The sequence below is a fragment of the Artibeus jamaicensis genome, unplaced genomic scaffold (genome assembly GCF_021234435.1).
Source record: "Artibeus jamaicensis isolate MK-2021 breed Jamaican fruit bat unplaced genomic scaffold, CSHL_Jam_final contig_415, whole genome shotgun sequence".
In the NCBI taxonomy this organism is placed as follows: domain Eukaryota; kingdom Metazoa; phylum Chordata; class Mammalia; order Chiroptera; family Phyllostomidae; genus Artibeus; species Artibeus jamaicensis.
Window position 1 is genome coordinate 7,799,663 of NW_026521823.1, and position 23,025 is coordinate 7,822,687.

The 23,025-nt window shown below is 38.6% G+C and overlaps 1 protein-coding gene and 1 long non-coding RNA gene across 3 annotated transcripts in view; one reads left to right on the top strand and one right to left on the bottom strand.

The window, feature by feature from the left end:
• DIAPH3 (diaphanous related formin 3) overlaps positions 1–3,195 on the bottom strand; it is a 470,657-nt gene extending 467,462 nt beyond the window's left edge. For both annotated transcript variants that reach the window (XM_053665456.1, XM_053665455.1), the window contains exon 1: positions 2,855–3,195. In XM_053665456.1, coding sequence (XP_053521431.1) covers positions 2,855–3,034 — 180 coding nt within the window. In that variant the 5' untranslated portion in view covers positions 3,035–3,195. The remainder of the gene's footprint in view (positions 1–2,854) is intronic.
• Positions 3,196–3,346: 151 nt separating this feature from the next.
• LOC119038266 (uncharacterized) lies at positions 3,347–11,701 on the top strand. The gene is made up of 3 exons (XR_005080389.2): positions 3,347–3,397; positions 9,041–9,162; positions 11,315–11,701. It is a non-coding gene; the product is annotated as an uncharacterized LOC119038266 (long non-coding RNA).
• The last annotated feature ends 11,324 nt before the right edge of the window (positions 11,702–23,025 follow it).

Genomic DNA, 23,025 nt, shown 5'->3' on the forward strand with positions numbered 1-23,025 from the left:
ATCCCTGAAAAACAACTCCTTTGTTTTGTTCTACAAGTGAAACAGGACTCGGGTCTCAGTACTGAGAGTATGACCTAGGGCAGGTACCAAGCTTAATGATCCTACTGAATTCTACTACTTTTATAAAATCTTCACCCAGGTACCTGCCTCCTCCTCCCAGTCTCCTTGTTTGTATCCCATCTCCTAGCAACTATCCCAGCATCTCAATACTCACCATTTACCACATTTTCTATAGAAGCCAAGTTGGTTAGTTCACAAACAAGCCCAAAAGCAGATGACTGATTTTACAGCCAACACATCACACATTTACAATAGACTAATTTCTACTATTTATGCATATTTATGGGGGAGGTTCTATAAACTTTTATATACAATTCAAAAGTAACTTGAGGCCCACAATTATACATTCAGTAGAAAACAAAGATTTATCTGCTTTATCATGGCTCAGAGTAAACCAGGGTTTCAGTGGGCACCAAAACTCCTTCTTAAACTAAGACAGGACCAAGTGGCCAGTTTACCACTCAGCTCTATTACCTGCTTGCAGCTTTGAAGAGTATGCAAAATACCAAACACCTAAATTAGCCCTGCTCCATTCACATCACCAACCTACATTACTTGTCCTACTGAAAAAAGTTGCCCCAGGCAACCAGGTGATCTGACCTGAAGAGATTCAAGCTAACATCACTTCATACCAAATGAAAGCCAAGAACTGGCTTGACGCCTTGCAGTACAGCAAACTGAACTAAAGAACAATCACTTTTTGAGATATTGCTGAGATCTCATGAGGAAGTGATGGTCCCTAAAGATCACCCTTCATCCCCAAAACAAGAGTTATTAGGTTGGGACTGAGAGTAGTGAGAAGTTGGCAAACTGTTCAGAAGGCAGCCTTGAGATTGGGAAACTGAGTCTTGGGCCAGGAACAGAGTTAGAGCTAAGATTAAAACCCCAGGCCCCCTCAGAGTTCTAGTTCAATAGAGAGATAGTCCCAAATCAGTGGGACCCCCAGGGTGCTGTTGGAAAGAGAGTCTAATCTCCACAGAGAAGCATTCTCAATTAGGCCTCCTGGAAAACAGGTAGAGAGGAAGCAATGAACTTGCAAAGATCAACAAGCAAAAGGGGAGAGAGGAAGCCACCACTGAGTTCAAGTCAACATAGACAGTCCAAAGATTGTGAGTACCAGGACTGTCGAATAAAGAATAAGAGCCCAGTAAGAAATTCCTAAAGAAATGAAAGAATAAGAAACAGTACTATCAGGAATGACCAGGCAGAACTGAAGAAACAAATGGAACTTACAGAAATAAAAAATAATTGCTAAACTCAAATAGTCAGAACAAGTTAGACAGAAGATTAAACATAGCTGATGACAAAATGAGTGAAATGGAAAATCTATCTAAAGAAGTTACAATGTCAGCAAGAATCTAAATTAGTTTTGGAAATTATGAAGGGTCTACTTCTACATAATTATGATGGCTCAAATAAGACTCCTATTTTAAAAAGAACATAGTATTTTGGATGTGCTCATTAGTTTTATAACCTAAAAGTATTATTTTATTGTGTTCATCTTTAAAATAACCCTTTCACATACCTAATAAATAAAAAACACACGCTAGAACCCAAATCACCTGATATTAATTTAGGTTTTGTTTTGATTACATCCTTGTGCCAGATGAGTCACAGAAACTTATACTTTATGTATAAAGTATAAGGAGTGAGACACAGGAGTGAGACAAAATGGAATGTGTTTAACCCAGAGAGAAAACTATATAGGGAAGAAAAGTCATTGCCCCAATGGATTCTTCTCCTACTGGATAGAGTCATTGCTAATTTAACCCCATCCTATTTATTCCTCCAATCTGTCAGTATAATAATCAACAATATATTTGATCCTCCTGCAAAATTTTGCCATTCCTACAGGTATCTTGATGCTTAATTTAACATAACTAATCCATGTTGTCTCTCATTTCACATAGTATTCTGATACATCTTAGAGCTCTGCTCCCAGTTCTACTCAATTTTCACTTTTAGATGTTATACTTAGCAATTCACTCCTCTTCCACAAGTCTTTTAGTCCTTTAATGTGTATCCTAACTTAAATTCTTAATGATTTATTTGTTCACAGAAGGCACATCTGTACTGTAAAAACCTACCTATGCCTAAAAAGAAATGTTTTTCCATACTCCTAAGTAAAATGGAGGGATATTAAATTTTCAGTTCTGCTGGTCTCTGTCGTTTATTTACAGACACACACCAAACTATCATCACTACCTACTTTTCCACTAGTTGATACCAACAAAGATTTACAAGGCACCTATCTGGACACTCCCCCTTGAGTGTTAAGAGTGAATAGCGAGTTTCAAAAACTTGGGACTTCTTTCCAATCATAACATTCTTTAGCAATGACTGCATGGCCCCACCCAAGTTTTAAAACAAGCTCTTTCGACTCGGAAAATTACATCTCCCCTGAAAAGTTTTTCTAGGATTAAAATATTAAGTAGGAAAAAAAAACGCCTAAAAGTTCACTTTGATATGTCTCATACCCTTAGACGCTAGGAGTAAGGGGAGAAGTTCGACTTAAAAAAATGCAATATCCACGTGGGTGACGTCAATACAAATGCATTTGAACAGCCCTAAGATATCTGGGACAACTCCAGTGATCATTGTATGCCGGAGGATCCAAATAGAATTGGACAGTGTCGTCGTAAAACGACTGGTAGCTCTGAAAACCTAAAACAAAATTTAGCCCAGGTGGGCCCACCCACTTCAACGAAATAGAAGGACCCTGGGACACAGCTCAGGGCACAGCTCAGGTCGATCCGGCCAGGGCTCCCGGATCCGAGCCTCACGCAAAACTTACAAATTTGGGGCGTTTCTCTCCAGGCACCTCCCGACCGCCGGGCGCCGGAGGGTGCTGGGAACCCTTCCTGCGCGGCATCTTGCCCTCCCGACAGCTGCGGACAGAGGCAGAGGACGAGTAAGCAGCCCCCGCGGCGGAGCCCTGCGTCAGATGGTGCAGCCGTGGACGCTGCCGATCCATCTTCCCCGAAGCTCCGAGCGACAGAGAAAAGGCTGCCTCTCAACAAGCCACAAGCAGAGAGCTTAATGATCCTGGCTAGACTCTGCTTCACGTTCTGCCGCAGACGCCCGCAGCCAGACTCAGTCCAACCGCTGCACCCGGGAGACGCCGCCAACACTTCCGAAAACTCCCGCCACCACGGACCTCCCGGGAACCCGCCAATCGTGCGCCGCTACGTTACTAACACGCCCTCGATCCGCCCCTTCCGGATATACAGAAATATGATTGGCTCTGCCGTCCGCCCGTTTAACCACTCAGCCATTCGGCGGGCTTCAAGGCGCTCACATTAAGAGCACAAGCCAGAGTCGAGTTTGGAAAGCACAGGTAAGACCCGCTTGGCGCCACCTTTTGCGCACCTCCTGAATGAGAAACCATCTGCTAACCCCTTTGCGGGTCTGCGGAGCCCCTGAGTGTGTGCACCACCAGGAAAAGTAGTTCTGGGATCCGTGCTTGAAGGGGTGCTAGGCGGTAGAAAACGACAGCGCCCCCAACGCTCGAAAGAAAAAAAACTTTCTCGTCATACTTACTGAGCGACTGACTGCTTAGTGCCTACGTGCAGAGAGCCACTCGGGTGGCAGAGAGGTCCCTCAAAAAATCAGAAAGCGCTACGTCACACCCTTATGGAGGGTACCGAAACCCTTATAACAAAATGATGTAAATGTTATAGCAGTTGTTTTAAAAGTTCATTGAGAACAAAGACGGAAGATATATTAAGGAGCAGTTCTGGAAAGGTGAAAGAAAGAATACATAGACTTTATGCAAAAAAAAGAATGGTGGGACAATCAGATAAAAGGCATTCCAGCCAGAAGCAAGGCCAAGAGAGGTCAAGAGCATAGGGTTGAAAAACACTTGAAGGGCATATAATGAAGGGCTTTGAGCTGAAACCATGCAAAAGAATTTGTTGTGTATACCTAAGGTCAAGTTACAAGACTAAAGCAGTTTTTCCACTTATCAGTGTGCTTTTTTCATATTTAAAAGGCATTTTTTTCTTTGAATTCTTTCCTTAAGTTATCCACCTCCTGACTGCCTGGAGGTGGTGTGGGCCAAGATCCTGGTAAATGTGCAGTGGTGATTTGGGTTCAGGAAACAACTCTAGTAACTCTGGGGATATTGGCGCAGAGGTTCAGAAATAGGACTTAGTTCCAGCTAAGTCTTGACACTACAGTTAGGTGTTTGTTTGTTTGTTTGTTTGTTTGTTTGTTTGTTTTTACTGGCCAGCCTTTCTATGCCAGTCTCTACTCAAAGACAGCTAATTTTTAGGAGAAAGTACAAAGAACAACAAGGTTAGGAGAATTGTGAGTCTTATGTCTTAACTGTTAGACCCAGATGCAAGTTTTATTCCTGTCGTTTACTAGCTACGTGATGTTGGAGATGATGTTAAACTCTCTTTGACTTTCCATCTGAAAAAACGGCATGATAATAATAATAATAATGCCTAATACACAGGGGCATTGTTAGGTTCAAATCAGATAGCATATGTAAAGTTTTTAGAAATGTCCATGAAAGCCCCTCCCACCAGAGAACACCAGTAGCAACATTTGCTACTGTTGAATAAGTGGAGTTTATTATTCCCAGGGAAAGACAACGTGGGGAACGCTGGGCTTTCTCAGTAAAAGGGTACTAGAAAGGACTGGGAGGATTTGAGCTTCGTTTAGTGTTAGGTAGCTGAGGTGGCTAAGAAATGACCTAACGCCAGAAAAGTCCAATTAAGGGCTTTTATTCAAAATGAGACACTGTGATCAGGGGAGCTGGGTCCTACAAGAGGCAGCCACAAAGGGAAAGGATAGGAGGGCTTTTAAAATGTGTAGCAGACCCCCAGGGGAGGGTGAGTCACCCTGCTGATGCGCCTCAGGTGTCCTGGGTATCTATCTGATCAGGGATGGCTGAATCTGTAGAAAGCTTGAGGGAGAGGGGAAGGGCAGTGAGGATTCAACCGGTCTCCAGCAGGATTCCAGCAGCCATGCCACAGTTGCTTCTAATATGGGGAATCTCCAGGTCAGGTATTTAGCAATTAGCGCCTACCTTCTTTGTTCCAGCATAGGTGGTGGCTTCTAAGGTCCATGTCCCTGTACATTCTAACAGGTGATGTTGGAAGACCCCTCAGAAGCAGAGTGGGAGGATTCCCATGCTGTCAGGTGTAAAGACAGTTCAAAGATTGGGTATCTTAATACAGCTTATCTAGAAGGATGGCAGGCTAAAGAAAGGGAATTAAGCTGTAACTGATAAAGCAGCCGCAGTCATTCAGTGTATCATGGAGAGGGAGGTATTTGGTATTTTGTGATTTTATACATTGACCTTGTTACTGTTTGTGCTTAGAAAAAGTTAGTAGTTTTGTTCTGTCTCATTTCAACATAGTCAGAGTGATCTTATCTGATGTTGGCCATCTGTAAGTTTATGTCCATGAGGAGAACAACGTGGCCTAGCTCTGTCAGGCTAGTTTCTAAAAGCACTGCAGCTTAGCTGTGTCAAACTCGTTCCCTGGTGTCCAGGACTGTTCTTTTCTTTCTCCTGTTCTTGACATGCAGAAGGTTCTCAAAATAAATAAGCAGGAGCTACTATAATCAACTTTCAAACTTCACATAGAACACTCTGAAATTTTTCTCATACAAATTCTTTGCAACTGCAATGCATCTGTGAAAATAATACCTTTGTCAAAATTTTACATTTTAAAGTGCTTTTTATATGTGTTTATCATTTAAACCTCACAAGAGCACGCACTGTCCCTCATTCTGATGCCCCAACAAGGAAATGTACACCCCACTGAGTCAACAATTTTAGAAATGCTACCTCATGCCTTGTAGGCTCAGCACACAAGGCTGGGACAAAGCTGAATGAGACGGAAGGCAGGCCTAGGGAAGCTTGGAATCCAGAAATACATTCTTTCCTTTATCACGTCTGTTTAGTCTCAACATTCAGGAATTCAGACAATTTTTTTTTTAATATATTTTATTAATTATGCCATTACAGTTGTTCTATTTCCCCCTTCATTCCCCTCTACCCCGAACACCCCCTCCCCCATCATTCACCCCCTTTAGTTTATGACCACGTCTCAAGTTCTTTAGATTCTATATTTCCCCTACTATTCTTGCCCTCCCCCCGTCTATTTCTACCTACCATCTATGCTACTTATTCTCTGTACCTTCTCCCCCTTCTCCTCCTCCCACTCCCCTGTTGCTAACCCTCCATGTGATCTTCATTTCTGTGGCTCACTCCTGATGTAGCTGTCCTCTTAGTTTGCTTTTGTTTTAGGTGTGGTTGTTAATAACTGTGAGTTTGCTGTCCTTTCACCGTACATGTTTTTTATCTTCTTTTTCTTAGATAAGTCCCTTTAACATTTCATATTATAAGGGCTTGGTGATGATGAACTCCTTGAATTTGACCTTATCTGAGAAGCACTTTATCTGTCCTTCCATTCCAAATGAAACCTTTACTGGATAGATCAATCTTGGATGTAGGTCTTTGGATTTCATGACTTGGAATACTTCTTTCCAGCCCCCTCTTGCCTGTAAGGTCTCTTTTGAGAAATCCGCTGACAGTCTGATGGGAACTCCTTTGTAGGTGACTGTCCCCTTATCTCTTGCTGCTTCTAGGATTCTCTCCTTCATTTTAATCTTGGCTAATATAATGATGATGTGCCTTGGTGTGTTCCTTCTTGGGTCCAACTTCTTTGGGACTGTCTGAGCTTCCTGGATTTCCTGGAAGTCTATTTCCTTTGCCAGCTTGGGGAAGTTCTCTGTTATTATTTGTTCAAATAAGTTTCCACATGTTGCTGTTCCTCTTCCCCTCCTGGTACCCCTATAATTTGGATGTTGGAACGTTTAAAGATGTCCTGGAGGTTCCTAAGCCTCTCCTCATTTTTTTGAATTGTTGTTTCTTCATCCTTTTCTGTTTGGTTATTTTTTTCTTCCTTCTGGTCCACTCCCTTGATTTGAGTCCCAGTTTCCTTTCCATCACTATTGGTTTCCTGTGCATTTCCCTTCATTTCACTTAGTGTAGCCTTCATTTATTCCTCTAATTTGTGACTAAAATCAACCAGTTCTGTGAGCATCCTGATCACCAGTGTTTTGAACTGTGCCTCTGATAGGTTGGCTATTTGTTGGTCACTTAGAATTATTAGTTCTGGGGCTTTGAGCTGTTCTTGAGCCATTAATGTTTTGGTCTGTTCGTGCCTATTATGTATGAGGGGTGGAGTCTTAGGTGTTCACCAGGGAGGGGCCACCCAGTGGCTGGGTTGTGACACTGTATGTGGGGGCAGGGTCAGGGACAGGCAATGGTGTTTGTTCTGCTCTCTCTCAGATTTTGGTCCTCTCTGCAGCTTCCCACAAGCAAGCTGGGCTCCCCCTGGTGCCCGCTCCTGAGTGTGTGGGCCTGTCCATCCTCCAGGACCCTGTGGGTCTCTCCAACAAACTCTCTGTGAGCCTGGGAGCTTCTCCTTGCACCTCAACCCCGAAAGTTTTTCCAATTGGTGCTTTTAGGCTTTAATTCCTAACTAACTGGGGCCCTAGCCTGCTTAGTCTGTCTCACTGCTCACTCCTTCACCTGGTTTATCGGGGCACGAATGTCTGACCGCAATTAGCCAGCTGCCTTGCGCCCTCACTGGGTCTGCCCATTGCCATCCCACACCTGGGATCTGCCAACCACCACCTGTGTGCCTGGGATGGTCCAGCTGCTTTTTCCTGCCCAACGCCTCTCAGCCAGCCACTGACTCTGCCCCTCTTACTGGTCTGGCTGAATGGTTTGTTGTTGTCAGACTTCCGTGCAGTTCAATTTTCTGTGTTTTGCTTGTGTTTTTGTTACTAAAACTTTGGTGTCTTTAAACTTGGTCATGCAAGGAGGCACAATGTTTCCACCTATGCCTCCATGTTGGCCAGAAGTCTTGAAATAACTCTTAACAAAATTTAACATATATTGAATCTCAGTGGTGAGTATATTTAAATCTATCTTTTATTTCCTGTTTGCTGGAAATGTTTAATATCAAGCTTTTAACAAAATATGCAAATTAAGAGAAATATAGGAACCTTAGAGTTAGTGACCTTAACTCCTATTCCTCTAGAAAAATCTTTATTGGCATTGAGACCACACTGAGCTATCAAGTTCATGTAAGGGAAAAAAATTAAATAATTTCCTTTTAGGATGACTTTAATTTTTAAACAAATATGTGAGCCCTGGCTGGTGTAGCTCAATGGATTGAGCACAGGCCTGCGAACCACATGATCACGGTTCGATTCCCAGTCAGGGCACATGCCTGGGTTGCAGGCCAGATCCCAGCAGGGGACACACGAGAGGCAACCACACATTGATGTTTCTCTCCCTCTCTCCTTCCCTTCCTCTCTCAAAATAAATAAATAAAGTCTAAAATATATATATATATATATATATATGAGTAATAAAATCTATTTCCTCCCTTCTACCCTGTCCTTCCACTGTCTTTTATCTCTCTTATCACATGCATTTCTCTTCCCTCCCTTAAAGTAACACAGAGTCAAGAATCGGAAACAAGGAAATTCACTGTGTTCCCTCTTTTAAGTTTCAGGTTAAACTACAAAAGCAGGTCTTTGTCACACATGCTTTCCAAATGGTCCATGGATTAATGCAAGAACCATGTAGTAATTACAAGTCTAATTCAAACCTAACTGATGTAACATTATCACTTTCACCATTGTTTTAGCACCTGACTACAATGGAGGTAGCTCACTATACACAAATTCATAGCATTTTTTACTTAATGACAAGGTGTTAGATAATTATCTGGCTTTGTACTTTCAGTCCAAACTCTCAATGCCAGGAAATAATAGTTTTGCTTGCCCTACCAGACTTGAGACATGACTGCTTCCTCACTGTCCACATGCATGTCTGTCTTTGTTAAAATTGCTGCTGTTTTACAACTTAATGTTAAATGGCTCAAAAGCCAATTTTATGCACAGGATGATCACTGATATAGTTCTATAATGTATGTGTCTCTGCCAGGGTTTCTTAACCTCCACATTGACATTTGGACCTGGATAATTCTTCAACGGAGTTGGGGGTGGGAGGCTGTCGTATACGTTACAGGATGTACAGCATAGCAGCATCCCTGACGTTTACCAAAGGTGAGTCAGGTAACTGCACTGGACAGATAATAATGACCTTTACCCTAGATGCCACCTAAAACTTCCCTAACATTCCCAAATAGCCCTGAAGGGCTGAGTAATACTTCATTGTATTGTATGGATATAGCACATTTTGTTTATCAAATCATCAGCTGACAGATATTTGGGTTTTTTCTACCTTTTGACTATTGCAAATAATGCCGCTGTTAACATTCGGGTATACGTTTTTGTGTGAACCTGAGTATTCATTTCTCTTGGATATATTCCATGGCAGGAATTGCTGGGTGATATGGTAACTGTGTTGTGGCTGCACCGTTTCACATTCCCTCCAGGAGGCAGGAGGGTTCCAGTTTCACCACATGCTGTCTAACAATTACTTTTACCTGACTTTTTTTGTCCAGCCACGTTAATGGGTGTGAAGTGGTATCCCACTGTGGCTTTGATTTGCTGTAAATTTTTTTGTAAATAAAATGTTACTGGACTGTAGCCATGCTATTCTTACATATTGTCAATAGCTGCTTTTGCTCTACAGCTGTGGAGCGGGGACGGGGAAGGGGGGCGGTGGCCACAGACCGCATGGCCTGCAAAGCATGAAATGTCTGACATCCGGTCTTTTACACAAAACTGTTTTCTGACCCCTGCTAAATGATTTTTCCCCTTGATCTATAACAATTACTTGTGTTACGTTATCTCTTGTTTTCAATAAGAGTAGTATTCTAGTAGGAATCAAATATTATTTTAGGCAAATGTTCACAGTAGAGCTAAGTATCTCCCTTTGCCATATTAGACACTCACACCATGTTTAACACCATTTTTTAAAATGTGATAAACAAGGTCAAGAAGATCTTGCCACAGTAATGAACCACCATGGAAAACAGAGTTGATTTAAAGCAAAATGAAAAACAAAATGATTATATGGATATATGATTCTTCTTAAAATGCATTTAAGCAATTTGTGCTCTTAAGTTTTTTCTCCAGGGTCTTATGCTTTAAGTTCACATAGAAATTCTTCATAGGGAATATAATTAGTATAACACAGTTTAATGTCATGCTTAATAGTTTCTCAGGATGTTTTGATTAGAAAATTAATCTCCCCACATTTGTAGATGATAAAACCATTTAAAAGAATGAAGGAATATTTCTATTAGTGTGAGACAGTTAACTAAGGTTCAGTTACAAGTGTGATATGTCACTACAAGATCATACTCCCAATATTTGAAATAAATAGCAAAAATAAATTAAGTAATTATTAAGACTATTGTAAGATTACAGTTTAATTCCTTCATATTAACGCACAATTACTAATGCCTCAATATAATTTGTTGAGTCACTTGGATAATGATTTTCCTGATAATAGCAAATAGTAACTATGTCACTTAAGGCTAAAAATACATGTAAATGAGCTAGAATTCTATGGTGCCTAATAGAGATTTTCAAATTTTCTTTTTTTCATCTATGTCTCTTTTTTAGCACCATATATGTTTGCACTTTTTGTCCTCAGGTAAATTGCCATTTTGGGACATTTTATGAACTCAAACGTAAAACCTCTCTTAGTGAGATCTCTCCTGAAGGCATTCATTTGTGTGTGTTACTCATTTTGTGTTCCAATTCTTTAGTTGAACCCATCTTACTTAATACAATAAACTAAAACCTGTTTTGTCAATTTGGTGTGATTTAACATATTGATGTCTCCAATTGGTTATGAAAAGGTAATGTAAAATTAGTTACAATATTTTTACCAAAGTAAGCATTCTTACCATTTTGTTGATGATGACTGAAATATTTACAATTTCTGGTGAAATCAAGCTCTGTCTATACACTCGCTCAAAACTACTTATAAGTCACCAGAGAATTTTATACTATCAGATCTTTACTCTCAATCTTTAATAAACTCTCCACTTGCTGCTATTGATTACAGTATCCTTTTTAAAATTTATTTTTATTGATGCATAATTGACATGTAACATTATATTAGTTTCAGGTGTACAGCATAATGATTTGATATTTGTATATATTGCGACATGATCACCACAATAAGTCTACTTAACATCCATCACCACACAAAAATTTTTTTTCTTGTAATGAGTATCCTTTTTTAACATCTCCTCTCACTCATTTCTCTCTACCCATTCTGTGCCTGACCTCCGCTCAGGTCAGCTTTCTCTTCTATGCCGCCCGGTGTGAAGAATGCCTTACCCCGTGGAATGCCTCGGGGTATGAAGCCTGATTCAGTTCCACTTTGTGTGTGAGTTACCAATGATAAAGTGACTGGAGGAGAGAATGCTTACACCTTACAAGCTGGCCTCTGTTTACTCGTCTGCAAAATGAAGAGGTTAAATTGTGTTCCTCAAAGCTTTCCTATCAGTACCCTAAAGCCTCTGTAGGAAGTGAGGGAGAAGGCATCAGAAATGGGGTGATCCTGGACCCTCTCCCTAGCAACACTTAAACTGACACTGTTTCTACTTATTGTATGTGTTTGTGTCGACATGTGAAGCAAAAATGAATTCTGCAAAAAACAAGTAAAAACTTCATTAAATGAAATGAGATCCGAATCAGTGTTTCTTTACCTTTTATTATCAGCCCTTGAAGGGTCTTTGTTGACATTTTCCCACTTGTCCCCAGTGACATTCTACTTTAAACATACTGTATATTTGGTTAAGTGCAATATGTATATCATTTCTTTACATAAAAAGTGACCATTGTTTGCCCCATAAGAACCACTTTTCATGCTTTTGGAATGGGGTACTAAGGATGATAGAGGCTCCCCACCCACACTCAGATGCTCTAAATAACCCACTAAATAACTGAGTACTTTGAGCTCCTTATCATCTGAGAATCTCTCTTTTCATTTACAACACAGGAGATATAATTTATAAGCATATTATCAAGATTAATTGAGGCAATATATCAGAAAGTATTCTAGCAAAGTGCCTAGAGTATTATTATATGCTCAATAAATGTTCATTTTTCTTCTCCTTGAAAGTCCCATCCAATCTGACATTCTATGAAATCACAATTCTACTTGAATGTTCCCAGTTTAAATATTAACAGAACTGAACCCCTCGCAATCTCCGCCTCAACTGCCAACACCTGCCAGTCCCATTGCTACTCCTCAGTGCTCCAGACAGAGCCCAGAAGTCCCCTCTGACTCTTCCTTCTCTCTGACAGATCGCACCCAACTCCAGGTGGTTTGGGGCAAGAAGTGAGGCCATGCTGAGATCTGGAAACAGAGGAGTAAAATTAAGTCATTCTCCTAAGAATAAAACGAATTTAATTAGCACATGTTGGGAAGTTGCTGGAGGTTTTTCTGGGTGAAAAGATTGATAACTTTGACTTCAAGAGTATATTAATTCATGAAGAGAATAACATCATTAGAAGTTTGGCAGTCAGAAGGAGAAATTAAAAAAACATGAGGCTGCCCCACAGCCACCCCAAATTCAACACATGTGAAAGTGAGCTCAGCAGTTGCCCCTTCACACCTGCCTCTCACCTAGGAAGCTCACCTTCATGAATAGCAAAGCCCTGCCCAGTTACCTCACAGAAACCTGCTCCACTTCCCATCCAGCCTCTAATTCCTGCCACTTCCTCGTTGTCACTATACTTCATACCTCTCAAATCCATTCTCTCAGCACCATAGCCCCTGCCTCCGACCAGCCCCTGGCCCCTGTTCACTCTCAGGGCTGAACCGGCCTCCAGCTGCTTTCTCAGACCACACTCTTCCCCCTCCACACACTCTGCAGGCAGCTGCCACAGAAATCTCTCTGAATAGGTTATTATAGTCTACTTACTCCCCGGGTTTAAAATCCAGCTGCTCCACCTTCCTGGCCCTCCAAAAGAATAAGGGGGAAAGCTGTACAGCAGAAACTGCCACAAACCAATGCGGCAAGATTGCCTTATTAGATAATTGGCAGTGGAAAAATGTTTTGACCAGTTGCTTAATTTCGTCAAAGTCTGCCTAATGCTGACCTTAAAAGAAACAAACTTGACCCAGTGTAGGGAATGGAGTGATTCCTGAATTTAACAGGCTTTTAATGCACTCAGCCAGTCACCCAGGCTCAGCAGAGGCTTTTCTCTGCACTTGAAGATGTTTACTGTTCTTCCTGAACAAGAAGAAGAGGTCTGCATTTTATTAAGTAGAGAATTTCATCAGTCTTTGTTCAGTGTCAAATGTTTAGTTTTTATAAACAATTTCTTTGGGAGCACTGTTTAATTTCTCAGTACCATTCTACTATTCCTATAAATAGGAATCCTGATTCATAGTTCTGTATTGTTTAAATTACAATATATATCTTTTCTTCATTTTCCTAGTTTTAATTTCACTGCAAAATCTCTTCAAAATTCTGCAATTTAGACCTATATTGCCATCTCTCTTTCTTTTCTTTTCCAATAAATCTTTTCCTTTACCTTAGGTTGTGTCTTCGAAAATAAGTTACCAAGATTTCTATTTTCTTAAAGGCAAACGCTGGAGCCTAATTATCATGTTACCATATGGTTTCCCCTCTCTTCCTTATTCCTCAAAACTATCACGCAGTTCTGCAATTGCTATCGAAATTCATCTGACCTCCCCCATTTGTATCTGTACACCTCTAAACTTGCCATCTGTTGTTGTCCTTCAGATGGTTACTAAATTCTGAATTCATTTTAAGGTCTTGCCATTTCTATAACTCTATTTCTCACCTCTCTCTGTGCTAGGAATCCCTAAACCTAATGTTTACTTCTTACTCACAGGAGGGAGTGGACTGTTTCAGACAAAATAAAGCGTCCTCTCTTCATTCACTCTCTGACAAGGAGAAGAGGCACCTTCTCCATTTTCTGAATAGTGGTCCAGAGCAAGAACAAATTACTCTGGAAAGGAAGAAAGGAGGAGAGCCGTGGAGGATGCCAGAAGGACAATTTCAGTACAACAACGTCCCGTTAATTTTCTCAGGGTAAATGAACACCCTGGGGACTCTAGCCCAGAATATTTTTGACAGATAAAACCACAAGACTAAGGAAATGTGTTAGCCTTCCATCAAATTTATGTTAAACCTTAATAGTCAGGCATAGTCTGTTCACTTTTAGTAAACATGAGCCCAAATGCTTAATTAAGCAGTTTTGTAGTTCAGCCTAACTTTCTAGACTGAGGTTTCAGAAGACAGGCTCTCATTGCAATATTCCAGAATGCAAAGTACCTGTTCTTTTTTTTTAAACATCTAATTATTACATATGACTTCATGCATTTTGGTTATGTCCTCCCTTCGCCTTCACTCAGTTGAAAGCCTTCCTGCCTTTGAGTCCTGTTTCCATACAACAGCACCGCATCCCCATTTTGGTGATCATGTAGGGGTATTTCTCGCGAATCTGGTGTGTCTCTACTAACATGACGAGCAGCACCACAAACTGAACTTCAGATGTAGATAAACCATGCTTTTATAGGGCAGCAGGATACCCCTTTCATTGGGTTTCAAACTTTTCAAACATGAAAATGTATCCCTTACCCAATGAATGGTTTAGCTCTTAGTGGCCCAGTAGTTCTATTCAAAACAGAAAACCTTATAGTAATATATTGTATGCAAAAGCATTTTATAAACTGGACATCACTTTAAAAACATTAATTATGATTTATACATTGAGTACTATATTTTAAAGACATTTTTAAATATTTATATTACATGCTAAAATATATATTAGAAACTGATAACATTTTTCATTCCAGGGACAATTTAATTGATGTTGTGGAGTTAGCTGAAAACATGACAGATGACAGGAGAACAACATTCAGTGTTAAAACTATGTCACAAAGAGTAAGTGAATAATTTATCCTTCAGAGATGATCCAGGGTTGAAGCTATCACAACCTTGAGGACTAATAGAAAGAGTGGGTTTGGAGATATATGTGCCAGACTTGTTTCCATTGCAAGTCACAAATTTTCAACTCAAACTAGCTTCAGCATAGAAGGACACTTTATTTTCCTACGAAGCAGAGAAAAATACTAGGGACTTTCACATAACAGAAGGAATTAGATCACAGAAGTTGAGCCTGAAGATCAGGACTAGCTACATAATTTGGAAAGTAAAAAAGCCTTGTTTCAAAATTAAGAATTACAAGCTTGCAACAAGAGAGCATTAAACCTTATGTGCAAGGCCTTTCCAAGCTCAGAATCCTGTATGACTATGCGTACCCATGTAGGTGGTCCTGCTAATGACTCAAGTCAACCAGAGCCTTCCTTCTCTCTTTCTTCCTGACATCTCATACCCACTTTTCTGTGTTTTTTTGGTTGTTGTTTTTAAATGTATTTCTCCTTCTCTCCTACTACGGCGGTTTAGCCAATCTGCTTTGTTAACTCAAGGAAATAAAGACTCAGAGAGGTCTCTGGTGAGTCAGACCTGAGTGAAATGCCTAGGTTTATCAAGGCAGGGCCTGGGAAGGCAGGGGACGGATGAAGTTACACAAGTGGGATGATAAGATGGACGATGCATCCAATGCACAAGGGATTGGTGGGGAGATCCCCAAAAGAATTTGGGGTGCCCTGCCAATGAAACAGTGGGACAGAACAGTATTCTGAGCAGGCAAAAATGAAATGACCACATAAAACCCACTGGGTTTTACTTGACACCCTAATGGTTGTATTTTTTAATCTTTCTTACCCACAGTTGTGAAGATGAAATGACATGATTAACACTACACTGTAGACATTCAATAAATATTACTTCCTTTTACATTTATCAGTGTTAGTGTGAACTCCAGGGTATAAACAATTTTATCATTAATTTAAGACACTGACACAGTTTTAACATTTATATATAAACTGCACGGTGATTCTGGTTGACTTTAAACCTTTTCTATAAAACCCATGTAGAGAAAGGTTGAGAGAAAGCTGGAGAACAAATAGCAGGACAAGTGACAAGACACTTGCGTTTCTAGAGCCGTTTCACAGGTAGAGAGAGTGCACAGTGTAAAGATTTGGTCAGTCCCCCAATTCCCCTCAGTACAGGTGAACAGTCTGTAATGATAAACAGATCTCTTCCTAGATTTGGAGATAACAAGAGGGAATTTCAAAAATTTACCAAATATAACTTTCCTATGAAGCCCAAAGCAAACCCTTTTGTAGACATTCCCTCCTGGCCATTACCTATTCAGGTATCCAGTCTGTTTTATTTCTATGCCTTTCTCATTCAACTTTTCAAATCATATCCCAGACTTTCCTTTCTCTTACACATAAGTGTCCAGGTCACACCTGGCCTACACAGTATTGAAGGTTTATTGAAGAATAGAAGAGGTTCTCCATAACCTCAGTGAGGAGAGAATTACCTTTCATTTCAGGGAAGAGCTGCTTATGGGAGTCTTTGTAAACAAGAGAATTGGTCAAAGAGAAATATAAACATAGAATCAATATTTTGTTTTCACAACACAGTCAGAGTAATATGGAGAATTGGCCAGTCATCAATATAAACAGCCAGTCTTCTTCAAAGCTAAACACTTTGACAATTGTCTGTTTAACCACCTGAATTCTTTTCTCTGAGTTACTTTTGTTCATATGGACTATACCTTCAAAACTAAATTTGTGACTAAAACTATTTTTAATCATGGTACATGATTAGTAGATTTTTGTGTGTATGGTTTCAAAATATACTATGTAACTGAAAATATAAAGTTTTTTGTTTATTGATTTATTAAACCTCTTCTGTCTATATTTAATCTCGTTTTCGTGAAGCAAGCATGTTAAATACATGATCTATCCTCCCTGCCCCTGTCACTCTCCTCCCCCTTTTTATTTTTTAAACTTTGAGGAATCAAAGTGTTGATGCTGGCCCTGGAAAAGAAACCTTCCCAGCTGCAAGATGGATTTCACATGCATTCAGAGATACCTGGGACCAAACAAATAGTTTATTTGCCTTAATTACCATGCATAAGTGGAACAACAGATGTTCTCTGACATGTGGCTTACTAATTTACTTCTTTCTTTCTTCCATTTACATGAGTCATTCTGAATATTAGTGCTGAGAAAGTGTAATCGAATCTTCTCCTCTTGGTAAACAAAATCTGATTTCTCACATTAATATGTCATCTTTCAATACCAAAACTTAGAAGAATGCCTATTACCAACCACAACCACACATGATGCACAGATGAAAAATCTACATCAATCTTTAGCTCCATGCAAAAATACCAAAATGCATTTGTCTAACAGCAGCAGCAGGAAAATAAACACAGCTGCTACCACACACTCATGCTCTCTAAGGTATTTAACATCTATAAAAGGTTGTTTGATCTTTACCCATAAATTGTGGCAAATTCAAATTCAATCACTTCCCCCTCCCATATTCATGTACATTCAAACGTTCACTGGATGTCTGGAAATTTGCCCACAATTATATTTAAAGCCACAATTTAAATATGGCTAGTTTTGAAATAAATGAATGACTTCTACTAAAATTACTCTACATCAAGCATGTTCTAGAAAACCTTTTAGATCAGGACCCATTTTTCTATTAAGTCTGCCTAATACGAGTAATGCTAAAGTGCCCTGATCCACTTAAGGAAGAAACTGACATGGTTTTCCATTATATAATATAGCTGACCATAGAATATTTAAATTGGTTTCAAATTTTAGGTTAATGTTCTTACCGCTGTCCTGCTACTTACTTTAATTCATCTTAGTATTTTATGATGTTAGACATTACTGCCTGCATACTGATCACAGAACTTTCAAATGCAGTGTCTCCTTTCTCTTCATTAATGCTGCTACTAAACCTCACTTCTTAAAGAAAAATGATTACACTATATGCCGTATGTATATATTTAATTTCAAAATAGATAATTATACTGTTGAATGATACTGCCCTGTGTGGTACTTTAATTTTTGTGTGGTATAGAACTTGATTGTAAGCATCTAGGGAATTTGCACTAAATTTACCCCTTTTTAAAGTTATAAATATAAAATTAATATGTTAATAAAAATCTAAAATAACAGATTATGAAGCACCAAATAAAAATCTCCCATTTTTATGCTGAAAATCTTGTTTTATTTTTGTTTATTCTATTACAGTTTTCCCAATTGTTTCTCCTTTGTCTTCCTCTGTGCAGCCCATCCCCTGCTCCCACAGTCCATCCCCACACTGTTGTCCATGTCCATAGGTCATTCATAATGTTCTCTGACTAGTCCCTTCCCCTTCTTTCCATGGCAGCTGTCAGTCTGTTTCCTGTTTCCATGTCTCTGGTTCTGTTGCTTCTTGGTTTGTTTTGTTCATTAGATTCGTCTTATGAGTGAGATCACATAGTATTTGTCTTTCATTGACTGACTTCTTTCACTGAGCGTAATAGTCTCCAATTCCATTCATGCTGTCACAAAGGGTAGGAATTCCTTCCTCTTTCTTTCTGCTGCACATGGAATTTCATCAAAAAATTAAAAATGGAACTTCCTTTTGACCCAGCAATTTCACTGCTGAGAAAGGAGCCTGAGAATCCTGAGATACCAATTCAAAAGAACTTATGCACCCCAATGTTCATAGCAGCAGTATTTACAACAGCCACGTGTTGGAAGTAGCTTTAGTGCCCATCAGTAGATGAATGGATTAAAAAACTGGTACATTTACACAAAAACCTCCCATTCTTTATTCCCAGTTCCATTTGGCAAAGATAACCACATTTAGCTATTTTTATTTCAAGCCCTTCTGGTCATTGCCTCTGTAATACTGAATATTATATTGATGCCTTGTTTTTTCAATTTATTGGTACTCAACAGTGTCCACTGACTCTATTATGAAAGATGAGAAAATTAGCTTAATTCTACTCCTTTTACTATCTTTTTCTCCCAATTTTTGTTAATTTAATTTTTATTTCTGTTCAGTAGTTACCTTTATTTTTAGTCACATATATACATACAAATATTTTTACATTTATCATAGGTATATAAGTGTGATAATATAGTACACGTTTTGTCTTAATGAAGTTTTTCCTTTTTGTTTTTTGGGGGGAGGGGGGTTCCTGAATTCTCCATCTCTCAATTTAGAAATGTAGTCTCTCGCCATTAAGAAATATTTACAGCCTATTAAGAATCCTTTGGTCTTTCTTTGTGATTACAATACCATATAAAACACACACATTGCTTAATAGATACAGAGTTTCAGCGTTGCAAGGTGAAAAAGTTCTGGAGATCCATTGTGTTCAACAATGTGAATCCATGTACACTCAATATTACAGAACGGCCCACTTAAATGGTTAAAATGGTAAATTTTAAGTTATATGTTTTTACACAATTAAAAAACTTTTTTAAAGACATAATTATGTAACCATACACATGCGTTTATATATAGGACGTTTTCTTTGCAGGGTTCCTACATCAATGGGTTTCATGTAGGACAGTTCAGTTAACTAACAGGAGTGCCCAAACAACATAGTCAAATTTCACTTGCCACGAAATATAAACTGTGGATGATTGCATGAAGTGCAAACTTCACTGCTGGCTTCTCAGTCTGCACATCACCGTGTAAATAACAAATACACATCATTAACACGTCACTTCCTGCAAAATCTGTTGGTGATTGGTCACTGCACAGAAAGTAGAATTGAACGTAAATGGAGTTAGGAAAGAAGTAGCTAGCCATGGGAATGTTGGCGCTGCTGCCATTTATTTCAAAGACTTTAGCTAAGAGGCCAGAGGAACTTAAGGAGGGTGTACTTACCGACATAAACAATGAAAGTGATTGTGATGAAAAAGAATGAGATCCCTGAGGAAGCGACACGAACCAAAAAAAAAACACCAAAACTTGCTATTAAAGGCATTTCTGCGGGTATGTCACAGCTGTGAGTGAGTGAAGGATAAAATGTCAGAAGCCAATTCGAACTCAGGAGTATAACAATTCGCCAAAGCATTGAACAGATACGTGTTCTGTACTGTAGTTATCCAAGGAGAAGAGGCAACACTCTTCCAATTATTCTCAGTAAGTTTGCTTTAATGAGTTTTTAACAAAGAAATAAAATGCTTTAACTCTTAATGCTCCTAATGTTTTCATTTACAGTGTATGAGATAAACATTGATTTTTACAATTAGTTTATTTCTCTACATATATAACTGAGGGTAACAGAGATTTGAATGTTTTGACTAAATTTTTAAAGATTTTAGAATAATCATAGTTTCCTCCATTGCCTGTTAAGATCAATTGCATGGTTTCAGTTTGCATGGTCCTTTTTTTTTTCTTTTTTCTTTTCATGATCGTTTTTAAGTTCCTAAAAGCAAAGAAATTGTGCCTATATAGGTTGTTTTGGTCATTATTTACTATATAAAATTGAAATGGTGTTACCTGCACTTTTCTGCATTTTTCTTTTCCCATTCAACATTTTTTGTGTGGTTTACTTTCAAAGGATTCTTTTTAAATAGTTGCAAATCTCATAATACACATGTACTATAACTTATTGAATAATTCCTTTCCAAATGAGCGTGAAACATATTTTTAGTTTTATACCCCAATGATCACTGATTTAATAAACATTCTGTACAAATATTCTTCAGTACATCTTGACTTATTTCTCTGATATAGATTTCCAGGAATGGAATTAGTAGGTCAGTTATACTGTTTTTTAAAATTCTCTCAGCTAACTCCAGATAGATTACCAAAACCCTGTAACAATGCATATTTCAGTTCCTTGTAAGTAAGATAAGGTGAGTAAAGCAAGGTAAAACAATTTCTTTTCCTTTGCATCCTCCAGAAACAAATACTAGAATTCTTAAATTGTTGTCAGTTTGTTGGGCAGGGTAAGACTATATAATTTAATTGGCCATTGTTGACTATTGAAGAATTTGAACATAATCTTATGTTTATTGGGCATTTGGATTTTTTTTAGTAAATAACCTTTTAGTGTTCTTTGCTTAGGTTTAAATTGAGCTGTAATTTTCTTGTTGTTCTTGAGTTCTTTGTAAATTATAGATTGAATGTAAAGAGGAAAAGCAATTTGGATCAGGTCAGAACTTGCTTTACTAATTAGCTGGAACATGCATTCGTCAAGTCACTAAGATTGGTATAGGAAAAGAAAATGGATCTGCAGAATGGAATAGGCTTCAGAAACAAATCCAAGTCTAATGTTTAACAAATTTTATTGGCAAAACTAACTAGACATATTGGAAAAGTCAATTGGACCTTATTTTACACAAAAAAATATATATTTCATATGAGTTAAAGTTATAAATGTAAAACTTAAAAAAACATTCTTACATAAAAATCTAGTATACTATATGTATAATCTATGAATAGAAAAACTAATATTTCTAAAAAAGATGAGACATATTTGACTATACAAAATTAAAACTTTTATGTGGCAAAATCTATTTGCAAAATCAATAGAAAATGTATATATGTGTGTATACGTAAATATGTACAGAAACATGTATATTCATTATTGCTGCATAATAAATTACTGACATAATAAACAGATAATATGAAAGTATAGCAACAAAATTTACTATCTCACGGTTTCTTTGGGTCAGGAATGTGTTAGCTGAGTGCCTCTGACTCAAGATTTCTCATAAGGTTTTTGTCACATTACCTAGAAATTCAGCCTTGCCTACAGCCTCCCCAAAGGGAAGAAATCACTTTACAGGCCTTTCCACAGGATTATCTCACACCCTGGCAGCTGAGCAATCCGGGAAAGCACTCAAGGTAGGAGTTGAGATCTTTTTTTATAACCTAATCTCAAGAGCCATCCTATTACTTCTGTTGTATTGTAGTCCTTAGCATCTAGCGAGGAGATCACATAAAGATGTGAAGACGAGAAGGGAAGGATCGTTGAGGGCCATCTTAGAAGCTGCCAACCACAATATATTACATTCAGAATTTTAAATAATAATATACCAACCTAACTCTTATTTTTCATTTCCACATTTTTAGATGAAATCTCTCAACCATTATAAAAGGAGGGGATTAGTTCCTTCTACCAGTTGGCGGCTCCCAACTGCCATTTCTTTCAGTGAGACTGTTGCATTAACATTGTTAATGTTTGTAACATTTATTTGACAAATATAAGTAAATCTATTGACTACCTTCACTTTAACTGAAGGAATGGGCAGGAAGTTTTCTTCTCTTCCATCTTTCAATTTGAGGGAGAATAACCTCCAATTCAGGTGAATAACCCCCCACTAGACAATGTAGCCCTTCTCTGGCAAATCAGTCCCTTTATTTTTAACCTGGAGATTACAAGTAAGGAAACTCACACAGCTCATCTATAGACTTTGCTTCACAAAATCACCTCAATTTTTGTCCCACTTTTTACTCCTCGTTTCTAAACTTTTTTAAAAAAAATATTTATTGTTGTTCAAGTACAGTTGTCTAAATTTTCTAATGGGGAATCTGAAGTCTCCCAGGACTTGGCCAGAAATAACCATGGTCACTTCCACTACAAGTTTTCTCAGGCCGCGTTTGGTCTATAGATTCTTCTGCTCCAGGTTATTCATCAGCATGCTCCTATCTACTCTCTATCTTATGCAGATTCATCAAACTCTCTTATCTGTTGATGTTCACACTCTTGTTTTTGAATACTTTATTAATATATTCTCCTATTTACTACTTTGTTAGTATTTCCATAAAATTTTGAGAGAAAGGGGTGGTAAACCCTTTTACTCAATTTGCTACAGTGGAGCAGAATTAGCCCTATGTATCAGATGAAACTGGGCACCCTGAAAGGCCACAGACTAGCCCTATTTATCTACAAGACTGTTAATAAAGCTTATAGAATAACTAAATTAATGAATAAATTAATTATTTGAAGTGAGTGTGATTACAGAAAGAGAAAAAGAGAGAAACATTGATCAGTTGCTTCTTGTATGTGTCCTGACTGGTGGCTGAACCTGCAACCTAGGTATGTGCCCTGGCTAGAGATGGAACCCACAAC